At 49.2% G+C, this 17,530-nt stretch overlaps 2 protein-coding genes and 1 pseudogene across 3 annotated transcripts in view; 2 read left to right on the top strand and 1 right to left on the bottom strand.

Moving 5' to 3' along the window:
* The first annotated feature begins 14 nt into the window (after positions 1–14).
* HILPDA (hypoxia inducible lipid droplet associated) lies at positions 15–1,760 on the top strand. Of its 2 annotated transcripts, XM_051849772.2 has the most exons (3): positions 15–151; positions 630–786; positions 921–1,760. In XM_051849772.2, exon 3 carries the CDS (start codon positions 989–991, stop codon positions 1,181–1,183), a length of 195 nt encoding a protein of 64 aa, XP_051705732.1. In that variant the 5' UTR covers positions 15–151; positions 630–786; positions 921–988; the 3' UTR covers positions 1,184–1,760. The 2 variants fall into 2 exon arrangements, with proteins under 2 accessions (XP_051705732.1, XP_008256454.1); XM_008258232.4 differs by lacking the exon at positions 630–786 and having other exon boundaries at positions 17–151.
* The window catches only part of GARIN1A (golgi associated RAB2 interactor 1A), a 33,383-nt gene continuing 15,875 nt past the window's right edge, over positions 23–17,530 (top strand). Inside the window, exon 1 of the mRNA XM_051849771.2 lies at positions 23–151. The gene's annotated coding sequence lies outside the window, so the exon portion shown is untranslated. The remainder of the gene's footprint in view (positions 152–17,530) is intronic.
* LOC100355447 (heterogeneous nuclear ribonucleoprotein H2-like) lies at positions 15,661–17,272 on the bottom strand (annotated as a pseudogene).

The raw sequence follows: 17,530 nt of genomic DNA on the forward strand, positions 1-17,530 counted from the left end.
CCTGGCGTGGCGGTTTGCTGCATTCTGGGCTTTTGTCTCCGAGAGCTGTGTTCCCCGAGCTCCCTCGCTGCCGTCGGTGGGGGGACTTTCTCCCGACTCCTGCGCGACGTGCTGCGGCAGCGAGCGTCCGTCCTCGGCTCTTCCTCTCGAGGTGAGTGGGCCCGCGGGCTTCCCCCGCCTAGACTGAATCCCCGGCTCCCTGCCCGCAGCCCTTCGCCCCTGCCCCAGCCGGGGGTCTGCAGGCCAGCCGCCCCGGCGTCTCTCCCGGGGTGCCTGACGAGGATCCACGTGGCCGCCCCGCGCTGGCCAGAGCAGGGCTACCCCACCAAAGCGCCCCTGGCGCCGCCTTCTCCTCACCCCTTAGCGTGCTGTGTAGTGACTGCCCACGAGGCCAGGGTTCCTGTTCCAGGGCTCAGCGCGCTGTCCTGGTACCTTCCAGGGCGCCTGCCTCATTGTAAGTGCTCAGCCCGGTGCGTCTGATCCTCCGAGTTATCGCGACTTTTCAAGAGTTTTGTGGTTACCTCTGTGATGCGTTTTGTTGTTGTTGTTTTGTTTGTTTGTTTGTTCGTTTTTCCTGCGGCTGACTTTCTCTAGGACATGTTTTTAAATTCTACCTCTTCCTGCAAAAGGACTGGGCCTTCACTTCGCGACTGTTAACTGGTGCCTGCGCATAGCACAGGGTTGTACGTCGCGCCCTGCAGCAGCAGCGTCTTCCAAAGAAGCGTTTTTAAGGCGTGCTCTGGAGTTAGTTCACGAAACAAGACGCACAGCTGTAGCGTTTGCAGTGTAAATACGGTGGGGGGTGCTGCTTGGAAGAACGCCCCTCGTCCCCCGCCTCCTTGGAGGACAGCACGGTCGGCCAGGCCCGCGCGTGCGTATCCCCAGGGGCTGCGGATTGACTCCTGCCTGTCTTTCCCCAGGACCCAGGGGCCCTCCGGAAGCAGAAGGCAGCCCTGCTGCTCCGTGGAGGAGTGGGATCCTCTCGGCCATGAAGCATGTGCTGAACCTCTACGTCCTGGGCGTGGTGCTGGCCCTGCTCTCCATCTTCGTGAGAGTGATGGAGTCCCTGGAAAGCTTAGTGGAGAGCCCGTCGGCCGGGAACTCCTGGAGCACCAGAGGCCAGCTAGCCGGCGCAGAACCTCCCAAGGGCCTTCCGGACCCCCCGTCCCGAGGGATGCGGTAACACCCTGCTCCGCGCCGGCTGTACCTGGAAACACTGACCTAATACAACGGCCAGCGGGCTGTCCCTTTGCTAGCCGGCAAGCTCTGAGTGCAGCCAACCGGGTGCTCCAGGCCCTGGAAAAGACCTGTTGAATGTGCAGGGGTGAGCAGGTCGCCTGTGGCTATGGGACAGAGTGGTCTCCTTTTCTCCCATCGTCTGCTCTGTGCTTTGGAGTCCTCGGCAGTGGGCTGTGGACACCTGTGCTGCATCTCTAGCTGTTGGCGGATGGTCACCTTTCTGGCCACACTTCCAGAGCGTCTGCCGGAGGTTCCTTTCGACTTGTGGGTTTTTGGGGTCAGTTTATTTGGTGTTCAGCCTCTTCCACGAGAGCTCCTCTGGGTGTAGAGAACAGTCAGCGGGGAGGGGGAGCGTGGCGCTCTCATTGTTCCTTGTCCAGTTCCCCCTCCAGCGTCTCGTGTGTGTGTGTGCACCTGCACACGTGGTGGGTGACAGAGCCTGCTCGGGACCTGAGCATTAATGGCCACCGTGTGGCTCAAATGAATTTTTCTAACGTAATAAAGGTGAATGTGCATTTCCACCACGTGTCGTTTTCCTCCATTGAAATTACTCCCGGGGAAGGCTTAACATCTTGAAACTTTGGAGCAAGAAAGTGCCTGAAGCACTTCATCGAAAAATAATATCAGTGAACCTCTGAATGCCGGGGCGGGGGCAGTTGAGTCTCAGTTGCCTGCGTCTGGGCCAAAACTGAGACAGTCTCCGTGTGACTGTCCCCTACAGGAGAGTGATCACCTCCCCCTGAGTCTGGGAGACCGGGACAGTCAGTCCAGGAGGCTTTGGCATCTACCCTGGGGCTCGTCGACACCTGTTCTCCACCCGACGACTGCTTAATTCTGATTGCAAAGTCAGCTGGTGAAGTGGCCACACCTCACAGACTTGAGCCCCCAGACCTAAGCAGCTTCGCCTTTTCCCAAAAATGGAAGCTTTTGGTTGTTGCTGTATTCACTGCTCCCCAGTTCCCTGCCCCATATACAAGTGGGTCCACTCCTGGGCCTCTGGTTAGGGTGTATTTGCATTCTGAGTGTGTCCATTGTTTTTATGAATTTGGTTTTTTCTGAAGGTGAAGGAGGAGAGCAGCTGCCCTCTGAAACCAATTGTGCTTCCCGAGTGTTCTTTGACATCAGCGGTTTAGGCATCACGTTTATCTATAGCTCTGTATGGCCCGGCCATCAGTGCTGTGTGCTGTTTCCACTTCCTTGGCTTCTGAGTGCATGTATGTTGGTCCCTTTTCATCTCACAGGCAGATTCACGTGCTAGGGGTGCCCTTTTCTAGATACCCCCCCCCTTTTTTTAAAGATTATTTAGAGATAGAGTTACAGATAGACAGGGGGAGAGACATAAAGGTTTTCCATCCACTGGTTCACTCCCCAAAAGGCTGCAACAGCCAGAGCTGATCCGATCTAAAGCCAGGAGCCAAGAGCTTTTTTATCTTGAAAGATTTACTTGAGAGGAAATATTTATTTGAGAGGCAGAGAGAGAGATCTGTTGGCTTACTCCCCAAATGGCTGCAACTACCAGAGCTGGGCCAATCCAAAGCCAGGATCTTCTTCCGGCTCTCCCTGGCGGGGTGCAGGGGCCAGGCACTTGGGCCATCTTCTGCTGCTTTCCCAGGGCATAAGCCAAGAGCTGGATCGGAAAAGGAGCAGCTGGGACACGAACTGGTGCCCATATGGGGTGCTGGTGATGTGGGGAAAGGCAGGGAGATGGATTAAGTTCCAGAGCTGGAGGCCACACCTACCCCACCCCCATGTAATCCTGTCATCAGATGACCCCTCCCCAAGATGCACCTCCCCTGATCTGGGGGCAGGACGAAGTAACCACTCCCCTTTTTGAAGCCCAGTGAATGGGGAGGGGGCCGTTTTTCTCTTGCTCTATCTTTACCTCGTGGACCCAGGATGAACAGAGCAGGCTGTGAAATCCTGCTTTTACCATTCCTGGCCCACTGTCCCTAAATGAAGCCCCCATGTGCCTGTGTATTCTCACTTTCTAAATAAACCTCACCATGCTGCATGCGTGTTTGTGCCTGTGTTTAGAATTCTTCTCTAAGTAAAAGGCCTGGGATATTCATTTTGGCCCAACCTAGCCCAGAACACCAACTTTGCAGATGGAAGCTTAGCCTACTACGCCACAGCACCGGCACCCCCTCACCCCGACTTTTTTTTTTTAAAGATTTATGAGATTTTGGCCGGCGCCGTGGCTCAATAGGCTAATCCTCTGCCTTGCGGCGCCGGCACACCGGGTTCTAGTCCCAGTCCGGGCGCCGGATTCTGTCCCGGTTGCTCCTCTTCCAGGCCAGCTCTCTGCTATGGCCCGGGAATGCAGTGGAGGATGGCCCAAGTGCTTGGGCCCTGCACCCCATGGGAGACCAGGAAAAGCACCTGACTCCTGGCTTTGGATCAGCGTGGTGCGCCGGCCATGGAGGCCATTGGAGGGTGAACCAAAGGCAAAAGGAAGACCTTTCTGTCTCTCTCTCTCACTGTCCACTCTGCCTGTCAAAAAAAAAAAAATTATGAGATTTCTTAAATTTGGCAGATTTTCTCATTCTCATGCCTCTCAGGCAAATTTGGGCATTTTTGAAACTTGAATTTTTTTTAAAGATTTTTTTATTTGAAAGGCAGAGAGAGAGGTCTTCCAACTGATGGTTCAGTCCCTAAATAGCTGCAATGGCAGGAGCCAGAAGCTTCTTCCGGGTCTCCCATGTGGGTGCAGGGGCCCAAGGATTTGGGCCATCCTTCACTGCTTTCCCAGGCCATAGCAGAGAGCTAGATCGGAAGTGGAGCATTTGGAACTCAAGTCAGCGCTAGCCCCAAACTTTGAATTGGAGAACTGCTTCTTAAGTCTCTTCTCCCAGTGGTTCGGTTTAATTGAAATGATCTGTGTGTGCTGTAACTTGAGCAAGGTCTTTGCTCTAAGACAATCCATTCGGGGCAATGGCCCTTGTCGTGGCTGTGCTGTTTTCATCTTTCTTGCGAGTAGGGGCAACAACCGTTCTTGTTTGCCTGGATGGAAGAGGGATTTCCTGGGATGTAGACTTTTCAGTGCTAAAACCGGGCCAGTCCTGGCCAGCCCTGCAGCTCACTAGGCTAATCCTTCACCTGCTGCACCGGCACCCTGGGTTCTAGTCCCAGTTGGGGTACCAGATTCTGTCCTGGTTGCTCCTCTTCCAGTCCAGCTCTCTGCTGTGGCCCAGGAAGGCAGTGGAGGATGGCCCAAGTGCTTGGGCCCTGCACACCCGCATGGGAGACCAGGAGTAAGCACCTGGCTCCTGGCTTTGGCCCGGCCACAGTGCGCCGGCCATAGTGGCCATTTGGGGAATAACTAACGGAAAAGAAAGACCTTTCTGTCTCTCTCTCTCTCTCTAATTCTGCCTGTCAAAAAATTAAAAACAAAAACAAAAAACCAGGCCAGTCCTGGGCAAACAGATCTGCTGATCAGCCACCCCAGCAGAGCTAGGTTGGAATTAGCTGTTGTACTTTCTGGGAAGTAAGCTGCCATTTTTCAGTCTCTGTCGGCCCCTTAGGCCTGTGGGCAAGCTACCCCAGTTCTCTTCTGAGCTCCTCTCTTCTGTTGCGACCAATTCTTATGCTAAGATTTTATTCTCCTAATCTGTCTCCTAGATCTAAAAGCTTCTTAGGTAAGCTGCCTGCCTCTAAGTTGCTGTAGGTAATAGTTGTACCAATTGCTGGCTGCTGCTTAGCGAGGGTTGCCATTCCACCATCATCTCCATCTCTCTGCTGCCCTCCATGCAAGTTTATGTCACACACGTTAGGGGTTGTATTTTTTGTTTTGTGGTTTAATATATAACACCCCTCCCTGCCCTGATTCCAATTTCTGTATCAATGATGGACACATTCTGTTAGGTTAAGCTGCAGCAAGGACCCTAAAATGTCAGTAGCTTAAAGCAGTTGCCTAAGGATTTCCTCCCAGGGGCCCCCAGGGTAAGAGGCTCTTCCCACCCCTGCTTAGTGAGCTATCATCATCCCTAGGCTGTTGTGGTCCGTTCTTCCCCCCACCCCAATGCATTTAGCTTGTCCCTATTGCATTACTGAATGTGAGAGGTGGAGTACAGGGCACAGCCTGTCTCAGTTTTAGATCTCCACCTGAGCAACCTCCGAAACCAGAATACGAACCATCGTGTTGTGGCACAGTGGGTTAAGCTGCACTGTTTGAGCTCTGGCTGCTCTACTTCTGATCCAGCTCTCTGCTGATGTGCCTGGGAAAGCAGCCGAAGATGGCCCAAGTTCTTGGCCCCCAGGACCCACATGGGAGACCCGGATGGAGTTCCTTGCTGTGCAGCAAACTAATTTGGACAGTGAACCAGCAGATAGAAGATCTCTTTCTGCACCACCCCGCCAATTCTAGCTTTAAAATAAAAACAATAACAACTTGTTATTCAGAGTCTTAAATCTCAATTCAATGTTATAGCTGCTTGTGGACAGAATTCTTGGGTTGTTTCCGGGGAGTACATGGAGGAGAGGTAGTGAACTGGGTGATTACTGACCAGAAGTGTTGTTAGTGGTTATCACTGATGTAATCCAAACATTTCTGCTCGCACCTCCTTGCCGCCTTGTGGTTGGCTGGGGCCGTGTACTGAGTCCTGTCCAGTGCAGTGTGCGTGGGAGTGACCCGCCTCAATCCTCCATGAAAACATTTTAAGTGCCGCTTCAGAATCCTGCAAGGCCCTCCTTTCCCTCTGCCACAGTGACACGCAATGCTGTGTGGGAACTGTTCCAGCAGCACAGGTCCTGGAGTGAGGATGCCCCAGCGCAGGGCCCTCCCCCACCCCTGAGGCATGGGAAATGCTCCTTTATTGTGTTCAGCTGCTGAGGCTTAGGGTTTTGGTTTTGTTTTTTTTTTTTTTTGTTGTTACTCAGGCGTGGTAACCGAATCTGATGGCTGTGTTGCACACAGCACCTATTAGATGGCAGACATCAACTTGGACCTCATCGTGAGCAGTGCACTAGGCATGAGACAGGAGGGAGGCCTGTACACAAAGTGGCAGATTGTGTGACAGAAATACATGTACAGGATGGTGAGGGCCTACAGTTATTTGCAGGTAGAAGAGGGAATGTTCTGGAAAAGTTTCTTAGAGGGTCTGAAATTTCAAAAATCAGTAGGTTTGGGGCCAGTGTTATGGAGCTACAGGTTAAGCCACCTTCAATGCTGGCATTTCATACGAGCCCTGCTTTGAGCTCAACGCTGTTCCACTTCCTATCCAGCTCCCTGCTAATGTGCCTGGGAAACAGCAGGTGATGGCCCAAGTAGTGGTCCCCTGCCACTGACATGGGAGACCCGGATGGAGTTCAGGCTCTTGGCTTCAGCCTGGCACATCCCCAGCCATGGCAGCCTTTTGGGGAGTGAACCAGCAGATAGCAGATCTCTCTCTCTCTCTCTCTCTCTCTTTCTCTCTATAACTCTGCCTTTCAAATAAATAAAATAAATGTTTTCTCTCTTTTTTTTTTTTTTTTTTTTTGACAGGCAGAGTGGACAGTGAGAGAGAGAGACAGAGAGAAAGGTCTTCCTTTGCCGTTGGTTCACCCTCCAATGGCCGCCGCGGCCGGCACACCGCACTGATCCAAAGGCAGGAGCCAGGTGCTTCTCCTGGTCTCCCATGGGGTGCAGGGCCCAAGCACTTGGGCCATCCTCCACTGCACTCCCGGGCCACAGCAGAGAGCTGGCCTGGAAGAGGGGCAACCGGGACAGAATCCGGTGCCTGGACTGGGACTAGAACCTGGTGTGCCGGCGCCGCAAGGCAGAGGATTAGCCTAGCGAGCCACAGTGCTGGCTCTCTCTTTTTTCTAAGAAGTAGGTTTGTGGGCTGCTAGACAAGTGAGGGAAGCTTTTCCCAGTAGAGGGAACAATGGAAACAAATGCAGGGAACCGCGTGTACTTTTTTAATGTCCAACCTTGCCCAGAGGCCTGCTCCGGCACCCTCTAGTGGACTGTGAGGGGAAGGGATGTTTGAGTTAACTACATACGCCTCCCCAGCTTTCTGGAGTGAAAGGCTGTGTCTTTAAAGCCCGACCTATTCTGTCCCATTGTCCTCTACACAGGGCACCCACAAAGACTGAAATTGAACAATACATATACCACTGATGGTAACTTTGAAATCAATATTATGTCGTTGAAATATTTGCAGAATTGAAAACTTGGGTTTTAAGAGGTTAAGATATCAGAATGTCAAGGCTGGACAATTTGATTCAGTCTAGCAATGTCCAGTAGAAATACAGTGCAACTGAGTGACAGGCATCTGACTTACTGGGTTAGATGCACCCCCCTCACGGTGCCTGGGTTCCAGCCCCAGCCCCAGCCCCAGCTCTGCTCCTGATTCAGACTCCCTGCTGGTGTACACCCTGGGAGCAGCAGGAGATGACTCAAATAGTCTGGTTCCTGCCACCCACATGGGTAACCTGGATTGAGTTCTTAGCCTGGCCTTGAACTGGCCCAGCCCTAGCCATTGTGGGCACTTGGGAAATGAGTCAGAAGATGGAAGCTCTGTCTGTCTGTGTCAGTCTGTCTCTCTACATTCTAAACAAACACTCATCCACACATACATATACGTAACACAAACCACACACATAATTGAAAGTAAAAAGAAAACAGGAGGAAGTATTTTTAACATATAATACATTCAAAATATGATCATTTCAACCTATAATCAACCCCAAAATTATTAATGATATATTTTATGTTTCTGGTACTGCGTGTATGTATGGTGGGCATGCACTTGGATTAGCTTCATTTCTTTTTATACAATTTTTTAATCTATGAACAATTTTTTTAAAAGATTTATTTATTTGAAAGTCAGAGTTACAGAGAGAGAGGAGAGGCAGAGAGAGAAAGAGAGAGAGAGAGAAGTCCTCCATCCATTGGTTCACTCCCCAAATGGCTGCAATGGCTGGAGCTGCGCCGATCCAAAGCCAGGATCCAGGAGCTTCTTCCGGGTCTCCCACATGGGTGCAGGGGCCCAAGAACTTGGGCCATCTACTACTGCTATCCCAGGCCATAGCAGAGAGTTGGATAGGAAGAGGAGCAGCTGGAACTAGAACCAGTGCCCATATGGGATGCTGGCGCTTCAGGCCAGGGCTTTAACTCACTGCACCACAGTGCCAGCTCCCACAATTTTTTCATAATAGTATTTTGTGTACTTTTTTGACGGTAAAGCAACATAAAGAGAGGGAGGCAGAGAAAGAAAGAGGGAGAGGCAGAGAAAGAAGGAGATCTTCCACCTACTAGTTCACTCCCCAAACGGCCCCCAAGAAGCCAGGAGCCCATAACTCCCTCTGAGTCTCCCACCTGCATGGAAGGAGCCCAAGTATTGGGGCCATCTTCTGCTACTTCCCCAGGCACGTGAGCGGAGAGCTGGATCTGCCAGGACTTGAACCGGATTAGCCACATTTCATGTGCCTAGGCGTCCGGTGTGGTGGGGAGGTTGCTGCTGCCGGCTTTCCCCCCGACTGCAAGGACACGGGTGGAAGGGGCTCAGCGGCCTGCGCAGCTCAAGGAGCAGAGTGCTGGGCGGCTCCCTGCGTGCAGCTCAGTCTCCTGCCATCAGACTGTTTTCTCCTTCTGCTGGGACTCTGAGTGCAGCGTAACAGCGTGTGAGCAGTGAGCTTTTCTCACTCCCAGGGCAGTTCTTAGGAGGGAGCATGTGCGATTTTGAAAAAGAAAACCTATTGCAAACAAATTCAGAATTGCAACACGGGCAGGACTTGGAACGCTGGCTTGCTGCTCGGCCCATAGACCATCAGTGATGCCTGTAGCCCTGATTTGCTTTCTGTGGCCAAGAGCATGCCACATCTATAACTCATAATTCATCGCTTCAGCACCAGCTGCTGTTGTCTCCTGGAGCGGGGCCGCCCACACGGGGCAGCTCCCTTATCCTATAATAGTATGAGTGCAGTTTGATTACCATTACACATGCAGAATTAAACAAGCAATCAAAGTACCTGGCTTTTTGTAATTCTCAGGGTATATTATATTCATAACATATTATATTATATCCAAAATAGAATGTTAAATACATAAATACCATGTAAAGTTTGCAGGTTTTCACAGATTTTAGGCACCCAAGGGTAAAGGAAATTAATAATTGGTTGGAAGGATCCAGGGAAGGCAAGACCGTGCCTGCTGGGAACATGGTGAGCGTGTGTCAGCAGAAAGTTGAACTGTACCCAGGAACCCTCCCTTAGCGGAGAGTGCAGTCCATCTGATGCCCATTACTGTGTAACAAATTACCCCTAAGCTCAGCAGCTTCCAAGGTCATTGTCTCATGGAGTAGCCGTGGGTCAGGCGCTGGGGGGGAGCGGCTGTGCTCGGGAGCCCTGGGGAGGCTGCAGACAACTCCTCTGCAGGCTTGCTCGCAGCTCTGGGCAGGCCTGGCTGGAGGGTAAGCTCTTCCCAGAGGGTTGCGCGTGACATGACGGAGACGTGGTGACTGTACCTTGGAAGTGATCTGTCCCACACCTGGGTATGTCATTTGATGGGGTCTTGGGGACTATTCAAAGACAGGAGGACCAGGGGCAGGGATGATGGGATCTCAGAGGCTGGCGCCTGCCAGTTACCTGTCCCTTTTCAGGTCACTTACAAGGACATTGTTGCCAGGGGAACGGTCCCTGTTGTGGAGGTCTGCAGGCCGCAGCCCCTGCGTTGAAACAATTAATGGATTGTTGCCCAGACGACCTGGAGCCGGGAGGAATGAAGGAGTCAGACTCAGGCGTTAGAACTTCAGAGTGTGCCTGAGACTCACGCGTTAGAACATTCAGAGTGTGCCTGTGCACGGTGTGAATGTGTGGTAGGGAGAGCTAGAAGAGTGACCTGAAACGTCCCTCAGTGGCAATGTCTGGGAAGTCTGAGACGTCGGAGGTGGCTGACGTGGCTTCCTGAAGACTCAGCAGACGCAGTGTTCCCACAGCCCAGCAGATGGACACCTTGACCACACTGTGTCTCCTAGCAGACAAGAGCCCACAGATCACTTGCTTTTCTGGATTCACAAAAAGATTCTAAAAAGAAATGGAAAGCCGGCGCTGTGGCGCAGTGGGTAAAAGCTCCAGCCTGCAGCACCGGCATCCCATACGGGTGCTGGTTTGAGTCCCATCTTGCTCCTCTTCCAATCCGGCTCTCTGCTGTGGCCTGGAAGATGGCCCAACTCCTTGGGCCCCTGCACCCGCTTGGGAGACCTGGAAGAAGCCCCTGGCTCCTGGCTTCAGATCAGCTCAGCTCTGGCCGTTGCAGTCATTTGGGGAGTGAACCAGCAGAATGGAAGACTTCTCTCTCTCTCTCTCTCTCTCTGCCTCTCCTTCTCTCTCTGTGTAGCTCTGATTTTCAAATAAATAAAACAATTCTTTAAAAAAAAAAGAAATGGAAAAAAAGATGGGCTTCAGGCTAATTATTTCCATTTGGGCCTTTATTACTAAAAACATGGAATATAGAGTTGTGTTTTTTAAAAAGATTTATTTTATTTATTTGAAGGACAGAGTTACAGAGAGAGGTAGCGACAGAGAGAGAGGTTTCCATCCGCTAGTTCACTCCCCAACTGACCTCAACAGCTGGAGCTGTCCCGATCTGAAACCAGGAGCCAGGAGCTTCTTCCGGATCTCCCACGTGGGTGCAGGGGTCCAAGGACTTGGGCCATCTTCTACTGCTACCCCAGGCCATAGCAGAGAGCTGGATAGGAAGAGGAGCAGCTGGGACTAGAACCAGCGCCCATATGGGATGCTGGTGCTTCAGACCAGGGCTTTAACCTGCTGTGCCACAGTGCCAGCCCCAGGAGTTTTTGTTTTTGTTTTGTTTTTTAAATGAATATGGTGGGGCTGATGTTGTGGCATATGGCACCGTGGGTTCAGCCACTGCCTGAGATGCCAGTATCCTGTATTGCAGGACTGCTTCAAGTCCTGGCTGCTCTGCCTCCCATCCAGCTCCTTGCTAATGCTCTTAGGAGGCAGCGGATGATGTCCCAAGTACTTGGGCCCCTGCCACCACGAGGAAGACCCTGGTTCCTGGCTTCAGCCTGGTACAGTCCTGGCTTTTGTGGCCATTTTGGGGAATGAATGGGCAGGTGAAAGATCTCTTTATCCATCTCTCCCTCTCTCTATCATACTGCCTTTTAAATAAGTAAAATAAATCTTTCAAAAAACTACAGTGAGTATGGTGACATGGGACCGATCTGCAAGTTTTGACCCAGTCACTGTATATATTTTTTTAAAGATTTAGTTATCTGAGAGACAAAGTTATAGGAAGAAGGAGAGACAGAGAGAGAGGTCTTCCATCCACTGGTTCACTCTCCAAATGGCTGCAACAGCCAGAACTGGGCCAATTCCAAGCCAGGAGCCTGGAGCTTCTTCTGGGTCTCCCATGCAGGTGCAAGGACCCAAAAAGCAGGCCATAGCAGAGAGCTGGATCAGAAGTGGAGCAGTCAGGACTCAAACTGGCGCCCACATGGGATGCCGGCACTGCAGGTGGTAGTTTTACCCGTTACACCACAGCCCAGGCCCCCAGTCAGTGTATTTTTACATCACAGGGTACATTTATGATTCAGATGTTACTCTAATGCACACTGTGAACTTTCAACCCTAGTGATTAGTCATGGAGTTTAGTGTTACTTATTTCCTTTTCACCTTAAATATTTTCATATTTAAGTTTCTAATACTAAACAGTAAAATTTAAGATACAAACATATTAACATTTAAAATTCAAATATTCTTCAGTAATTTTTAAAAAGATTTGTTTATTCATTTGAAAGAGTTACAGAGAGAGAGAGAGAGAGAGAGTGAGAGAGAGAGAGAGATCTTCTCTTCTGTCTGCTGCTTCACTCCCCAGATGGCCACAGTGGCTAGGGCTGAGTGAGGACGAAACTAGGGGCCAGGAGCTTCATCCAGGCCTCCATGTGGTGGCAGGGGTCTAAACACTTGGGCCACCTTCCACTGCTTTCCTAGGCCATTAGCAGGAGCTGGATACGAAATGGAACAGCTGGGATACAAATCGGTGCCCACGTGGGATGCTGGTGCCACAGGCAGCAGCTTTCTTTGCTACACCACAACATTGGTCTCTTCCTCAATAGTTTTAAAATCATGCTAAAAATGCTTTTTACTTCAAAAACAATGACAAAATTAATAATGGATTTAGAAATTGTAGAAATATGGGAAAGTTCTTTTTGAAACGAGGCACCATGATACACATCAGCTGTACAATAACATTAAGAAGTTAGTAACTTTTTATCACTTTCATATTTGGTAATTATAATTGGCTACTTCTTTTATGAACTTTAAATTAGTGATTTATTTTATGTTCAACTTCCCACAAGCTGTGATTGTGAATGTCTTTCCTGTCAATTTTATCTTGTCCAAAGCCAGGAACCAATCGCAAGCAATTGCTTCTATTACCACAGCAAAACTTGCCAAATGTGCAAATATCCTACCATTCAAAAGAAGAGTGCTTTCAGATTTCACACATTAAAATTATCTCATTCGAAGGGGAGAGGGGGGTAAGCCTAGCAGTTAAGCTGCTGGTTGGGACGCCCGCATCCCATATTGGAGCACTTGGGTCCAGCTGCTGACTCCACTCCCAGTTCCAGCTTCCTGCCGTGGACACCCTGAGAGGCAGCCCAGCCCCGCCTGTTGTGGGCATTTGGTGAGTGAGCTAATGGCTGGGAATTTCTCTCTCTTTCTCTCGCTCATAAAAAACAATGACCTTCTTCAAACTCGTCTGATCAGATCTGGAAGCCCAGTACTATAAATCCTCAGTATCGAAGACTGTGGCACTAGTCTGTGACTAGACAGATCAGCGGAATGAAAAAGAAATTCTGAAACTGGACCACCATAGTAAGTACTCTTTATTTTGGTGAAGGTTCCACTGTTCTGAATCTCAATGAGACTTAAACTGACCACCCTATTTAATACCACAACCTGGGTGGATGTCGTGGCCCAGCAGGTTAGGATACCACTTGGGATGCCAGCATCCCATATCGGAATGCCGGTTCAGGTCCGGTTCCTTGCTAATGCACCTGAGAAGCAGCAGAAGATGTCCCAAGTACTTGGGTACCTGAAACCCACAGGAGGGACCCAGACTGAGTTCTGGGCTCCTGGCTTCAACCTGGCCCAGCCCCAGCTGTTGAAATCATTTGGGAAGTGAGCCAGTGAATGGAAATATTCTCTCTCTCTCTCTCTCTGCCTTTCAAATAAATAAATAAATCTTAAACACACACACACACCCACCCACACCCGCCCTCCCCAAACCCTGCCAACATTCTTGATCTCTCTTATTCTGTTCTCTTTTCTTTTCTTTTCTTTTTTTTTTTTAATTTATTTATTTGAGAGGCAGAGTTACAGACAGAGAGAGGGAGAGACAGAGAGAGAGGTCTTCCATCTGCTGTTTCACTCCCCAAAAGCCGCAGTGGCTGGAGCTGGGCCGATCTGAAGCCAGGAGCCAGGAGCCTCTTCCAGGTCTCCCACGTGGGTGCAGGGGCCCTAGAACTTGAGCCATCTTCCACTGCTTTCCCAGGCCATAGCAGAGAGCTGGATTGGAAAAGGAGCAGCTGGGACTCGAACCAGTGCCCATATGGGTTGTCAGCGCTGCAGGTGGCAGCTTAGCCTACTGCGCCACAATGCAAGCCCCTCTATTTCCTTTTCAATAATATTTACCTCCTTCTCACACACTATAAAATTATTTATTGTGGAGTTTTTTGTTATCTGAATCCTCTTGCTAAAATGTCAACCTTTTTTTTTAATATTTACTTATTTGAGAGGCAGAGTTACGGACAGAGAGAAGGAGAGACAGAGAGAGAGGTCTTCTATCTGCTGGTTCACTCCCCAAATGGCTACAACGGCTGGAGCAGGGCCGATCTGAAGCCAGGAGCCAGGAGCTTCTTCCAGGTCTCCCACATGGGTGCAGGGGCCCTAGCACTTGGGCCATCTTCCTCTGCTTTCCCAGGCCATAGCAGAAAGTTGGATTGGAAAAGGAGCAGCTGGGACTTGAACCAGTGCCCATGTGGGATGTCATCGCTGCAGGCAAGCCCTAATCTGCCATGCCATAGCACCAGACCCCTAAAATATCAAGTTTTTCCTTTGCTCATTGCTATATCCTAAGTACCCAGGTTAGTTAGTGCCTACCGTATAATAAGTACCCAATAAACATATGTTGAATGACTGAATCTCACGTCAGCAAGAAAAAGGTGTGATGTACTGTGCAGTAAATGCTGTTGGAAGTTGAGAACCATCTGGGGAGATGCAGACACACCGGTTCTAGACTTCACGTCACACACCAGGAAAAGTTCCAGATGGATTGAAGACATCAATAGAAAGGTAATAACCATAACATTAGTTCTGGAAAATAAGTATTGTATACTTGGAATGTATTGTATACCTTGGAATGGGGAAGTTTTTCAAAATACAATACAAAAGGGGCCAGCATTGTGGCGTAGCAGGTAAAGCCACCGCCTGCAATGCCGGCATCCCATATGGGCGCGGGTTTGAATCCTGGCTGCTCCACTTCCAATCCAGCTCTCTGCTATGGCCTGGGAAAGCAGTAGAAGATGGCCCAAGGCCTGGGCCCCTGCACCTACGTGGGAGACCTGGAAGAAGCTCCTGGCTTCAGATCGGCACAGCTCCAGCCATTGCGGCCAATTGGGGATTGAACCAGCGGATGGAAGACCTCTCTCTCTCCCTCTCTGCCTCTTGTTCTCTGTGTAACTTTGACTTTCAAATAAATAGATTTTTTTTTATTTTTCCAGTTTTTAAAAGGAAGATTTATTTAACAAGTTTCACTTAGTATAATACATCTACATGGAAATCACAATACAAGGAAAGATTTAAACCAAAGCCTCAGAATTTCATACAAACAACACGACCAAACTCCTAAAGTATTGGTATTACATCTCAAAATTGTCCCAGATCTTAAAAAAAAAAGTGTACACTCACGTGCCTTACAGGATATTGAACCAAAAAGCTAGAATTAACAAACGTGCCAAATGTTTTCACTTTGAATCATAGATATAGCTCCTATATTTGAGTTTCACAGAAAGGCATGTTTCTCAACATGCACCTGAAGTTTTCAATGTATTGTGGTATAAGAGCAACATTTAACATAAGCGAAACTGCTTTAACCTAAATATGCTTCCTGCTTTAGGTGCACTCCTACAACATGGCTAACTTGAGGAAAGCTGAAAATTGTTTTACCAGTTATGGTCAATACTGAACTTTGTTATTACATCCTAGCTGAATGTTTCAGTGTTTAAAATGACTGAGAATAAAGTTTTAAAACAATCTTGACTTCCACTTTACAGTAAGCAGGAATCACAAGCCTGTAATGCAAAACTGTTAAGCTTAATCTTTTGTTTTCTTAAAAAAGGAGAAAGATAAAAAGAAAGAAAGAAAGAGAGGAAGCTGACCAAGAGCGGTCAGAATCAACTGTAGTTCCCACTTGCCAATCACTGGATACACTAAACATCCCTCCCACTCTATTCCACTCCCATAAACGCACAGCTTTTATTTCTGTATAGTAGCTGCTACATGCCTCTTCTCTACCTACGCGAGGTTTGACTGGTAGTCACTGGAGTTTTCCTGCAGAACCTGGTCATATCCACTCATACTGCTCTGACCACCATAACCGCCCCCATACCCGCCACTCAGCTGCTGGCTAGCAGGACCCCCGTAACTGGACTGATTGGATAAGCCCGTTCCTCCCCTCATTTGGCTGCCGTAAGCACCACCTCTTGCCCCTGCTGTAGAATTCAGAAAGAGTTCTACATAGCTGTGATCATAAGCTCCTCCACTTGTTCCTGCGGTAGAATTCAAGGAGAGCTCCAGGTATCTGTGTTGCATGTTAGCTTTATCTTTTGCCATAGCTGCTACTGCATCTTCATGAGCAGCAAATTCAACATCGGCCTCACAATAACCCTGCCATCCGGTCCAATTTCAATATGGACTCTCATGGGATTAAGAGGCGAGAAAAAATTATAAATATCATTCTCAGTGGCTCTGTAAGGTAACCCCCTCATGTGTACACAGTGCCCTGCAGTGCTCTGGAAACTGGACCCACCGTCTCCGTATCTATGATCAGACATTCCTGAGAAACAATAATTGAGGTCTCTTCTAAATCTATCAGATCCAAAGCCGTACCCATCATTATAACCGCCATAGTCATCAAAGCCTCCATAGCCTCCACCATAGGCACCCCGCCTCTTCCTTTCAAAGCCAGCTCCTCTGCCAATGCTATTATACCCCCTGCCAGCCCCTGGCCTGTCATAAGGACCTGGCCGCTGCATAGCCATGAGCTTCCGAGGGGGATCATAGTGGGTTCGGACTTCAGCTCAGCTACTCTTGAAGATTTCAATGTACCTGTGTCCTATTCCTTCCTTGTGTTTCTTTAAGGCCTTTTCAGCTGTCTCCCACGAGGCAAACTGCACAAATGCCTCCCCTGTGCTCCGCCCCTGAAAGTCCACCGGCAGTGTCATCCCATTTGGCACAATTTCCAACCCTGAAAAGAACTGCACCATCTCTTCCTTGCTACAGCCAAATGGGAGTCCTCTAAGCCGGACGAAGCCATCGTTGGCAGTATCAGGACTATTCAGACCTGTATGCTTCAACACCCAATCCATTTCAACACTGTTGGACTTGAATACTTCAACATATCTGTGTCCCATGGTTTCTCTGTCCTTCTTCAAAGCCAGTTTCACTTCTTCAGATTCAAGTTCAACAAATGCTTCTCCACTTGGTCTGCCTTCTCTGGTGTAGATGAAACGAATACCTGATGTGCCATTCTGGATTTTGCAATCAGAGAAGAAGCGCATAACTTCATCAGCTGAGCAGGACCAGGGTGGGCCCTGACCTTCACCCTTCCCTGCCTTCCGTGCTCAGCATCATGGTGACTGTTGGGCTCTTGGTGGCAAGCTTGGCTCAATGTAATTTCAGTGTAACTCTAATGATACCGGGTAATTTTCCTTCTTCTTCCCTGAAACGGCTATAGCGAGACGATAGACGATGACCAGAACTACTTCTGCTCACGTAAGCGAGTGATCCAAATAAATAGATCTTTAAAAAAAAAAATACAGTGAAAAAATCCAGAAACCATAAACGAAAAGACCAATGTATTTAATGACCAAAGCAAAATACTCACGGTAAAAAGCACTGCTAACAAATTCAAAGTCAAATGATAGACTAGGGGAAAAAATTAAATCTTATACCACAAACAACAGACTAATCTTACCAATATAAAAAGAATCCCTATAATAGATAAAAGACCAAAAAAACTGATGGAAATGTTATGGACTGAACATTCCCAGAGGAAGAAATAATA

This window comes from Oryctolagus cuniculus, chromosome 3 (genome assembly GCF_964237555.1).
Source record: "Oryctolagus cuniculus chromosome 3, mOryCun1.1, whole genome shotgun sequence".
Classification (NCBI taxonomy): Eukaryota; Metazoa; Chordata; class Mammalia; order Lagomorpha; family Leporidae; genus Oryctolagus; species Oryctolagus cuniculus.